At 48.4% G+C, this 11,447-nt stretch overlaps 1 protein-coding gene across 1 annotated transcript in view; it reads left to right on the top strand.

Moving 5' to 3' along the window:
• Window positions 1–10,840, top strand: part of KLHDC10 (kelch domain containing 10) — a 20,183-nt gene extending 9,343 nt beyond the window's left edge. Inside the window, exons 2-9 of the mRNA XM_054293678.1 lie at window positions 969–1,190; window positions 2,817–2,971; window positions 5,543–5,691; window positions 6,287–6,371; window positions 6,942–7,008; window positions 7,525–7,572; window positions 9,326–9,465; window positions 10,486–10,840. Of these exons, the coding sequence (XP_054149653.1) occupies window positions 969–1,190; window positions 2,817–2,971; window positions 5,543–5,691; window positions 6,287–6,371; window positions 6,942–7,008; window positions 7,525–7,572; window positions 9,326–9,465; window positions 10,486–10,695 (1,076 nt within the window). The 3' untranslated portion in view covers window positions 10,696–10,840. The remainder of the gene's footprint in view (window positions 1–968; window positions 1,191–2,816; window positions 2,972–5,542; window positions 5,692–6,286; window positions 6,372–6,941; window positions 7,009–7,524; window positions 7,573–9,325; window positions 9,466–10,485) is intronic.
• Window positions 10,841–11,447: the final 607 nt, after the last annotated feature.

The raw sequence follows: 11,447 nt of genomic DNA, 5'->3' as shown, positions 1-11,447 counted from the left end.
TTGGATTTTTTTTGGTTTTTTGGAGGTTTTTTGGGGGGGTTTTTGGTTTGGTTTTTTTTGGTTTTTTTTTTGCAGTGTTGGATTCACTGCTGGGAATTATAACAGAAGAAAACATTCTGGGTCCTCATTAGATGCTTTCCTGGCTCCTTTTCCATCCTAAAATCCGTAAAAAAGTCTGTGGGAGCAGGTGGGAGGTGAAGGTCGCTGATTTGTTTGGGTTTGTTTTGGCCAATTGTCAGCCAAGACCTTGATTTCTGTTACCTCTGACTATTCCTGGTTGGTTTTTCCTTGGCTGAATCCATCTTTTTATCTGTTCCAGTGGAGAGCTGAGCTGGAATTGTCCTCCCTGCTTTTATTTCCACTGAGTTTTAGGGGTGGGCAGGCAGATGATTCCTTTGGGGATGGATCCTCCTGTAGGATCCCATCTGGGTTCCCTGCTCCTTCCAGTGCAAATGCCTTCCTTCAGGAGCAGATTTCCTGTTCTGTCAGACCTGTTTAGGGACAAAAGTCACCAAATTTTCTGTCACTAAACTGAACTGAAGTGTTCTGTTTAGTGACAGAAAATTGAGTGACTTAGAGAAAGTGTTGAGATCCAAGGAACAAAGGGGGAAGTCATGGAGAGGTTTTTGTCAGAGGGAAAGCAAATCCTTGATTTTTTTCTCTATTGGGCAGCTCTAAATACAGACGTTTGGAATTGTTTCTAAGTGAACTTTGCCAAACAGAATGAAAGAAGAGGGATTTTCTCCAACACCTCAGAAGGGCTGTAGTGGAAGGATTGTGGTGGTCCAAGGCTGAGCCGGTGACACACACAGTGTCCCTTTCCAGCTTGTCCTTCCACAGCCATTGCCTCCTGCTGCAGAGACCCTTCCCTGTGGATCCCCAGTGGATTCCAGCCCAGTGGGTGCCCTGCTGAGCCTGGCACGCCCTGAGCCCTTGTGGAGCTGTTGTTTCTCCTCCTCCTCCTGCAGGCCACAGGTGCCCCCCGGCCAGGAGCGGCCATCGCTGCGTGGCCGACAGTTCCAACCTCTACGTCTTCGGGGGCTACAACCCCGACTACGATGAGTCTGGGGGCCCAGAGAACGAGGACTACCCCCTCTTCAGGGAGCTCTGGAGGTACAACTTTGCCACAGACACCTGGCACCAGATGGGCACCGAGGGCTACATGCCCAGGGAGCTGGCCTCCATGTCACGTACGTACGGAAATCCAACTCCTCCTGTGCCCGCTCCTGCAGCTATTTTCATCCTGCCTGTTTTAATCCAGGCAGGAATTGGAAATCTGGATGCTACTTTTCCAACTGGGCTCTGAGGTTGGGTTGGGTTTGGGATTTTTCTTTCCATTTTTGCTCAATTGAGGCAGAAGGAAAGAAAAAAACGGGAAAGCAAGAGGTGTTTTCCAGGTGTTTACCTTGCTGGGCTTTCAGCAGGAAGGTGCCTCATGCAGACATCTCCCAGCATCCAAAAATAGCTGTCTTTGTTCACTTTTCACAGCAGACCTTTGGTTACCATGGTTTTAGTTGGGATCCTTTCTCCTTTACAGCCTCTCAAAGCCATCAATGCACGGGGTGGGTTGTAGGGAATTTGAGCAGTACTGAGCACTGCAGGGAAACCTGGAATGGTTTGGGTTTGAAGGGAGCCTAAAGATCATCCAATCCCATGGAGCAGCTTGCTCCAAGCCCAGTCCAGCCTGGAAAAATTATTTGGGAATGGTTTGCGTTGGATAGGAGCTTAAAGATCATCCAATTCCATACCATGGGCATGGGCAACCTTCCCTAGAGCAGCTTGCTCCAAGCCCAGTCCAGCCTGGAAAAATTATTTGGGAATGGTTTGGGTTGGAAAGGAGCTTAAAGATCATCCAATTCCCATACCATGGATAGGGACACCTTCCTTAGAGCAGCTTGCTCCAAGCCCACTCCTGGAAAAATTATTTGAGTTGAAAGGGAGCCTAAAGAGCATCCAATGCCATACCATGGATAGGGACACCTTCCCTAGAACAGGTTGCTCCAAAAGCCCAGCCTGGAAAAATGATTTGGGAATGGTTTGGGTTGGAAGGGAGCTTAAAAATCATCCAGTTCCATATCATGGATAGGGACACCTTCCCTAGAGCAGCTTGCTCCAAGCCCAGCCTGGAAAAATTATTTGGGAATGGTTTGGGTTCATCCAATTCCATGCCATGGGCAACCTTCCCTAGAGCAGCTTGCTCCAAGCCCAGCCTAGAAAAATGATTTGGAAGTGGTTTGGGTTGGAAGGGAGCTTAAAGATCATCCAATTCCCATACCATGGATGGGAACACCTTCCCTAGAGCAGCTTGCTCCAAGCCCAGCCTGGGAAAATGATTTGGGAATGGTTTGGGTTGGAAAGGAGCTTAAGGATCTTTCAATTCCCATACCATGGGCATGGGCAACCTTCTCTGGAGCAGCTTGCTCCAAGCCCAGCCCAGCCTGGACAAATGAGTTGGATTGGATAGGAGCTTAAAGATCATCCAATTCCCATCCCATGGGCAACCTTCTCTGGAACAGCTTGCTTCAAGGCCAGTCCAGCCTGGAAAAATTATTTGGGTTGGAAGGGAGCTTAAAGATCATCCAATTCCCATCCCATGGGCATGGCCAGCCTTCTCTGGAGCAGGTTGCTCCAAGCCCAGCCCAGCCTGGAAAAATTATTTGGGAATGGTTTGGGTTGGAAGGGAGCTTAAGGACCATCCAATTCCCATCCCATGGGCATGGCCAGCCTTCTCTGGAGCAGCTTGCTCCAAGGCCAGCCCAGGCTGGATAAACCCTGTTCTCCCAGCAATGAGTCCCCCTGTTTTCCCTCTCCCCCAGTTGTTTTACATGGCAACAACCTGCTGGTGTTTGGGGGCACCGGGATCCCCTTTGGAGAGAGCAACGGCAACGACGTCCACGTGTGCAACGTCAAGTACAAGAGATGGGCTCTGCTCAGCTGCCGCGGCAAGAAACCCAACCGCATCTACGGCCAGGTACGGCACAGGGAGCCCCCAGAGCACCCCAGTCCCCTCTCTGTGCCCCCCCAGAGCTGCTCCCAACGTGGGGAAGCACGAGGGAAAGCAGGTGTGCTTCATAAAGAAATGAAGCAGCTTTGGTTCGTGGAGATTTCAAAGGAAGGGAGGTTTTCTCCTAGTTAGAAAGGGCAGAATTTGTTCATTAATGTCTGGTGCAGCTGAATGAGAAAAGTGTGATTTAAGGAGGGGTTTGTAGTCAAAAAAACCCCAAAGTTCTAAATGAAGATATAAAAAGTGATTTAAGGAGTGGTTCATAGTCAAAACCCAAAGTTCTAAATGAAAATATAAAAAGTGATTTAAGGAGTGGTTCATAGTCAAAGCCCTTAAAACCCAAAACTCTAAATAAAAATAAAAAAGCGATCTAAGGTGTGGTTGGTAGTCAAAAACCTTCAAAACCCAAAGCTCTAAATGAAAATTTTAAAAGTGATTTAAGGAGTGGGTCATAGTCAAAACCTTCAAAACCCAAAGTTCTAAATGAAAGTATAAAAAGTGATTTAAGGAGTGGTTTGTAGTCAAAACCTTCAAAACCCAAAACTCTAAATGAAATTGAAAAAGTGATTTAAGGAGTGGTTCATAGTCAAAACCTTCAATACCCAAAGCTCTAAATGAAGATGAAAAAAGTGATTTAAGGAGTGGTTGGTAGTCAAAGCCCTTAAAACACAAAACTCTAAATGAAAATAAGAAAGTGATTTAAGGAGGGGTTCACAGTCAAAAACCTTCAAAACACAAAACTGTAAATAAAAAAGTGATTTAAGGGGTGGGTCATGGTCAAAACCTTCAAAACCCTAAACTTTACATGAAAATTTAAAAAGTGATTTAAGAAGGGATTTGTAGTCAAAACCTTCAAAACCCAAAGATCTAAATGAAAGTATAAAAAATTATTTAAGGAGGGATTTGTAGTCAAAAACTTTCAAAACCCAAAACTCTAAATGAAACTGAAAATGTGATTTAAGTAGTGGGTCATAACACCTTCAAACCCCAAAGTTCTAAATTAAGATGAAAAAAGTGATTTAAGGAGTGGTTGTTAGTCAAAACCTTCAAAACCCAAAACTAAATAAAAATAAAAAAGTGATTTAAGAGGTTGGTCATGGTCAAAACCTTCAAAATCCAAAACTCTAAATGAAAATAAAAAAGTGATTTAAGGAGTGGTTGGTTAGTAAAAAACCTTCAAAACACAAAATTCTAAATGAAGATGAAAAAAGTGATTTAAGGAGTGGGTCATAGTCAAAAACCTTCAAAACCCTAAATAAAAATAAAAACTCAATTTAAGGAGTGGGTCATAGTCAAAAACCTGCAAAACCCAAAGTTCTAAATGAAAATATAAAGTGATTTAAGGAGTGGGTCATAGTCAAAAACCTTCAAAACCCAAAACTCTAAATGAAAATGAGGGTGATTTAAGAAGTGGTTCGTAGTCAAAACCTTCAAAACCCTAAATAAAAATAAAAAATCAATTTAAGGAGTGGGTCATAGTCAAAACCTTCAAAACCCAAAGTTCTAAATGAACATGAAAAAAGTGATTTAAGGAGTGATTTGTAGTCAAAACCTTCAAAACCCAAAACTCTAAATGAAACTGAAGAAGTGATTTAAGGAGTGGTTCATAGTCAAAACCTTCAGAACCCAAAGCTCTAAATGAAGATGAAAAAAGTGATTTAAGGAGTGGTTGGTAGTCAAAGCCCTTAAAACACAAAACTCAAAATAAAAATAAAAAAAGTGATTTAAGGAGTGGGTCATAGTCAAAAACTTTCAAAACCCAAAACTCTAACTAAAAATAAAAAAGTGATTTAAGGGGTTGGTCATGGTCAAAACCTTCAAAAGCCAAAACTCTAAATGAAAATTTGAAATGTGATTTAAGGAGGGGTTTGTAGTCAAAACCCAAAACTAAATAAAAATTAAAAAGCGATCTAAGGAGTGATTGGTAGTCAAAAACCTTCAAAAGCCGAAGCTCTAAATGGAGATGGAAAAAGTGATTTAAGGAGTGGGTCACAGTCAAAACCTTCAAAACCCAAAACTCTAAAAATAAAAAAGTGATTTAAGAAGTGGTTGGTGAGTAAAAAACGTTCAAAACACAAAACTCTAAATGAAGATAAAAAAGTGATTTAAGGAGTGGGTCACAGTCAAAACCTTCAAAACCCAAAACTCTAAAAATAAAAAAGTGATTTAAGGAGTGGGTCATAGTCCAAGCCTTCAGAACCCAAAGTTCTAAATGGAGATGGAAAAAGCGATCCAAGGAGTGGTTGGTAGTCAAAACCTTCAAAACCCAAAGCTCTAAATGAAAATTTAAAAAGTGATTTAAGGAATGGTTGGTAGTCAAAGCCCTTAAAACCCAAAACTCCAAATGCAAGTTCCTGGAGTCCCTTTATATTACAATTACACCCTTTAAGACTTGCCACAGAGTGGATGAATAAGAAGATGAGCTGACACTGAGCACAGGGCTGACCCTTGTTGCTGGTGCACACCTGCTTTGGAGGAGCAGGAATTCCCCTCCTGCAGCCCCAGGTGTCCCCAAGCCCTCTCTGGTGTCCCTGCCAGGCCATGGCCATCATCAATGGCTGTCTCTACGTGTTTGGAGGAACAACTGGCTACATCTACAGCACTGACCTGCACAAGCTGGACCTCAACACCCGGGAGTGGATCCAGCTGAAGCCAAACAATATGTCCTGTGACATGCCAGAGGAGAGGTGAGCAGCTGGGCAGCCTCAGGGGGCTTTTTTGGGAGGCAGGGAATGGGGAGCTTTGGGATACCTTGCTCTGGTTGCCATTTCCAGCCCTCCTTTGCTGGGATTTGTTGTGGCATTGGCAGGAACGATTTTTGTCGCTCTCATCCCTGGTTTGGTGTCCAAATGAGAGCAGGGAATTGGGAATGGAAGAATCTCAGAATGGTTTGGGTTCATAGGAATCTTAAAATAAATCTAATTCCACCCCTCTGCCACAGACAGGGACACTTTGCACTATCCCAGGTTGCTCCAAGCCCTGCCCAGCCTGGCCTTGGACACCTCCCTTAGAAGGGGCTGGAATATTGCTGGCTGTCCTGGTACTCACTAATCCTTGCACTTAATTATTCAGTAATTGCTCTGCAATCAGAAAATGCCTTTCAGACTTCTGGGGTGCTGCTTGGAGGGCTCAGGAAAGCTCCCACATCTCCTGAGTGCTCCCAGCCTGAGGGACTGATGCAGCAGAGCCAGGCCTGGGAGTTTCTGCTGAAATCCCTGGAATTTGATGGTGATTTCTAGAAAGTTTTCTATTGTTGCTGATTGTGCTGCTCTGCACCTTCAGGTACAGACATGAAATTGCTCATGATGGTCAAAGGATTTATATCCTGGGAGGTGGAACTTCCTGGACAGCTTATTCCCTGGATAAGGTGAGGCATTTGGAACCCTGCACAGGAGATTTTCCACACTGAGGAATTACCAGCACAGCCTCTCCATCTGGCTTTGCCTGGAGAGCTTGGTAAAAAGAAACGAAAAAAAAAAAGATAATTGGGAGCAGATTGTTCTCCTATTCCTGTAAAACCTGGATTTGCCACAAGTGTCCTGGTGATGAATCTGTGGCCACTTTAAATAGTGCTCTGCTTCCATAAAAGTGGAGTCTGCAGCACTTTATGTGACATTTCATCTCTCCATTGTCCCATTTTTCTCCCTGTGTGCAGCAGGAGAAAGGGATTTCTAAATCCTTCTGAGAGCTCAAGGGTGTGGATTTTAATTGGTCCAGCTCTTTTCAAAAGCAAAATTCTTTTCTTTTTTTCAGCTGTAGGGCTGAAATAGCAAAGCTGGGATGGAGCTTGAAAGGTGATTTTAGACCTGCTTAGTCACTGGCTGGGATCAGCTATTTTTGGGTTTCCACTTAAAGAAAAAAAGGGATTTATTTATAGAGGGTCAGAGCCTGTGGCTGCAGCACCTGGAGGATCTCATGGCTCCTGTTCTTCCCCCAGATCCACGCCTACAACCTGGAGACCAACACCTGGGAGGAGATCACCACAAAGCCTCACGAGAAAGTCGGTGAGTTTGGGGTTTCCCTCTTTCCCTGGGAGCCAGAGTGGCCAAGGTGCTTCAAGGTGCAGTTTTCTTGTTCAATCTGTGGCTTTATCTGGATTTGAGACCCTGCTGGTGCTGCAGCACTGGGATGAGCCCATCCAGGGGGTTTGGCAGTCTGGCTTCCCTCTCTCCCTGCCTGGGAAGGGTGGCAGTGCCTGGATCTGCTCCCAGGGGATCCCAACCATCCCTGCTCCCTTTGAGCCCTGGGCTTCCCCTGGAGTCCCACAGCTGCTTTTCACCAAGCCAGACTGGAGACTCTGGGGAACAAAATTCCAGCATTTTCTTCCTTCCCCAGAGAGAAGTTAGGACTCAAACCTGAAACAGCTGCTTAAAATGGCACCTTTTATACCTGGGATAGCAGGAAAGCAGAACCTCTTAACAATGAAACTCCATCATTAAATGCTGAGACAAAATCACCACTTGCACAAGCACTTTAAAGCAATTATTCCTGATATAAATTTTTAAATTTATTGTCCCCAGGCTTCCCAGCAGCCAGAAGATGCCACAGCTGTGTGCAGATAAAAAATGGTAAGATTTACCTCTGGAAAATTGGTGTATCTTGTACAACAAACAGGGGGGAGTTGGAGAGAGCTGCAGGGACCACGTGGCTCTTCTGGAAGAGGATTTTTCCTCACTGACAGGCTTTAAGCTGCCCACTTGGCACCATTCCTTCTTCTGCAGTGAAAAACCAGTTACAATCTTGATCCCTCTTTTCCAAACCCTTCAGGTCAGTGGCAGAATGCTCTCTGTTGAAGGGTGGAGGGAAATGCTGGATTGTATTTCCTGGGAGCGTTGATTGTGCCAGTAAAAGTGAGGCAGGAGCTGGGAGGTGCTTCCAGCCCTCCAGGAGGATTTGGGAGTCCCTGAGCTGAGAACTTGGGCAAAGCTGGGAGCAAGGCAGGGCTGGGAGCTGGGGCTGCTCCCTGGGGTTTAAAATCCCTGGAATCTGATCAAGCCCAGGTGTCTGGGCTGTGAGAGGAGGGAATGCTCTCCTGCCTGCAGTGGCATTCAGCCCTGAGGCTGCCATGGTGGCCTTGGGGTCATGGGCAGGCTGGGGAGGGGGACATGAGGCAGAAATCCTCCCTGACCCCCAGTGTGGGCAGCAGGGGATGGGGGATTCTGCCCCTCTCAGTGAGACCCCATCTGCAGAGCAGCCCCAGCCCTGGGGACACAGCAGCAGCACCTGGAGAGAGCCCAGAGGAACCCATGGAGCTGCTGCAGGGCTGGAGCCAGGCTGGGAGAGCTGGGAATGTTCCCCTGGAGCAGGGAGGGATCCAGGGAGAGCTGGGAATGTCCCCTGGAGCAGGGAGGGATCCAGGGAGAGCTGGGAATGTTCCCCTGGAGCAGGGAGGGATCCAGGGAGAGCTGGGAATGTTCCCTGGAGCAGGGAGGGATCCAGGGAGAGCTGGGAATGTTCCCTGGAGCAGGGAAGGCTCCAGGGAGAGCTCCCAGCACATGGCAGGGCCTGCAGGGGCTCCAGCAGAGCTGCAGAGGGACTGGGGACAAGGCCTGCAGGGACAGCACCCAGGGAATGGCTCCCACTGCCAGAGGGCAGCCATGGGTGGCATCTTGGCAATGAGCAATTCCTGCCTGGGCTGGCATTGCCAGAGCAGCTGGGGCTGCCCCTGATCCCTGCAGTGCCCAAGGCCAGGCTGGAGCAGCCTGGGATGGTGGGACTGGAATGGGATGGGCTTGAAGGGCCCTTCCCACCCAAACCATTCTGGGATTTGGGACACTCAGAATCCATCCCCAGGGATTTTTATGGAAGTTGGGGATGGCAAAGGGAAGGGAGACCCTTCCTGGAGTGCTGAGGTTCCCAGTGAAGCCCCCAGACCCCAAAATTCCTTCCTGGAGAGGAGTCGGGGTGGGGATGGATCCAATGGCAGGCTGGGAGAGCTGGGAATGGAGGGAATTCCCTGGAGAGGGAGCCTGGGGTGGGATTTTGGGAAGGGATTCCCAGAGCAGCTGGGGCTGCCCCTGATCCCTGCAATGGCCAAGGTTGGACACTGGGGCTGGGACAGGGGGAGGTGTCCCTGCCCATCAGGCTGGATCTGGATGGACTCTGAGGTCCCTTCCCACCCAAGCCAGCTGGGAGTCTTTAGGTGGCCTCTGCTTTGTGGTGGGCCTGATCTGGGAGCTCCTGGGAGCCTTTGTTGAGGTGCAGCAGTTCCTGATCCCAAACCTGTGAGGGAGGGAGATCCCTGAGCTGTCCCCAAGCTGTCCCTGGCTCCTGGCAGGGCTGGGCTGGGCCTGGCACCTCCCCACATCCCCTCTCTTGCAGATGTGTTCGTGTGTGGGGGCTACAACGGAGAGGTGATCCTGGGAGATGTTTGGAAGCTGAACCTCCAGACTTTCCAGTGGGTGAAGCTGCCAGCTGCCATGCCAGAGCCTGTGTACTTCCACTGTGCTGCTGTCACCCCAGTAAGTGACTCCTCTTGTTCCTCCAAGCACTCTTACCGTGCTGTGGGCTGCAGATAGAGCTGCTGTTCCCAAGAAAGTCACCTCCACTGCATGCAGCAGCTTTTGGGAGGCTCCTCTTCCTGCTGCTCTTTGAGGAGTGGAACCACACTGTGGATTTTGCTTTCTGAAAGAAACGATGCAGAATTTGAGCTTTTAAAGTCTGTGTGGGAACAGCAACTCCTGCTTGTAAAAGGGAAAAAAAAGCACAAATACTCCCTGAGTAAAGTGATTTTATCCTAGTGAGAGCAGCCTGAGGTGAAGGATTGGATGAGGCTGTTTCCAGCCCTTGGGAAGCCACTAAGGGATGTTGGTATTGCCAGAGCTTTTGGCCTTAGGTAGAAGGCTGGAGACCTGGGATTGGTAATTATCAGGCAGCAAGAAGTGCCTTTGGCTGTGCCCTCACCTCCCTCAGCTCCTCAGGGCAGAGATCACATTCCTTGGTGTCACTGCATTTGGGGAATGTTACAAATGCAGCTTTTCCTGGGAAGGCTGATAAAGGTGTTTCCCAGGCAGCTCAGTGTTCCCTGGACAGCTGGAATGTCCTTTCTTTGCCAGCCTGTGGAAAAAAACCCCACTCAGCAGCTGAGTTATTCCCATCTCTGTGTTCCTGTCATCCCTGGAGCAGGCTTGTGCTGAGCCAAGGGAATGCAGGATGTCTGTGTGAGGTGGGTGGAGTTTAAAAATACATTCTTTTCAGCTGGAACACGAGTAGGGCTCTGTGCTACTTTATTAACACTTTGCCACACTCCTAAAATGGATTTCTTGGGATGGAAATCACCCAAACCTCAGAGCACAGTGCTCAGAGGTGGTGGGTGAGTGGATTAGGATGAGACATGGCCCCTCCAGCAGTGATTCCTCCTTGACTCAGAGGATCCCAGAGTGGCTGAGGCAGTGCCAGCCCTGCTGGAGGGTGGGAGGTGGGAATTAATCCCATTCCTGCTTTTCCTGCCTCTGTAACTCCTGTCCCCCTTCCCCTCCCAGGCTGGCTGCATGTACGTGCACGGAGGGGTGGTCAACATCCACGAAAACAAACGGACTGGCTCCCTGTTCAAAATGTGGCTGGTGGTGCCCAGCCTGCTGGAACTGTGCTGGGAGAAGCTCCTGGAATGTTTCCCTCACCTGGCAACTCTGTCCAGATCCCAGCTTTTGCACCTCGGACTGACGCAGGGACTCGTGGAGCGACTAAAATGAGCAATCTGCCACTCCTGTCCAAGACTCACCACGTTGAAGAACTCCCCCTCCCACCCCCTATTTATGGATTCCATGGATGGTCTTGCTAAGAACATGGAGGAACCTGCTCAAGGCCTTACTCAGCAAATACATCAATGCCTTTCCAGACATGGTTACTTTTAGTCATTGGAAAAAAGCAAAGTCCCCTTTTTATTTATGGAGCTCTATTACACCATTAATCCAAAAGTATTTTCTGAGACTAAGCAGCCAACCAGCAACCTGTCATCAGCACACGCTTGCAGTTAATTAATTGGGGAGCTTAATGAGTCACTGAATGTGTGAGTCCGTGCTCAGCGTGGCACCTTCCCCTTGGTGCTCCCACCGTGGCACCCAGCGAGGGACGCGATGCAGAACGAGCACCAAGCTGCCCTTTGGCTGTGGCTGCCCCATCCCTGGCAGCCAGCTGAGCTCCCTGCCCAAAGGCAGCCCGTTCCTCCAGCCCTGCATGTGTCCACGGGCATGTTCCCACCATGTTCCCACCATGTCCCACCACGATCCCACCCCGAGCCTCTGGAGACGGCTGGAACGTCGCCCAGGCCAGCCCGGCCCTGCAGCTCCCCCGGTGCAGCGTCTGTGTCCTCCCCTTCTCACACTCAAAGGTTTGCTTGGAAAACTGGGAAAAAAGTTGCCACTTAAGGGACTACTGTGTAGTTTGCTGGGGGTGGGGAGGAAAAGGTTTTCCTGAGGCTTTTTGAACCTTTTTGGCTCGCTTT

The sequence above is a fragment of the Melozone crissalis genome, unplaced genomic scaffold (genome assembly GCF_028551555.1).
Source record: "Melozone crissalis strain CALT ecotype California unplaced genomic scaffold, PUWL_Pcris_2 ptg000176l_1, whole genome shotgun sequence".
Lineage (NCBI taxonomy): Eukaryota > Metazoa > Chordata > Aves > Passeriformes > Passerellidae > Melozone > Melozone crissalis.
This window is presented reverse-complemented; position numbering and strand designations above follow the sequence as displayed.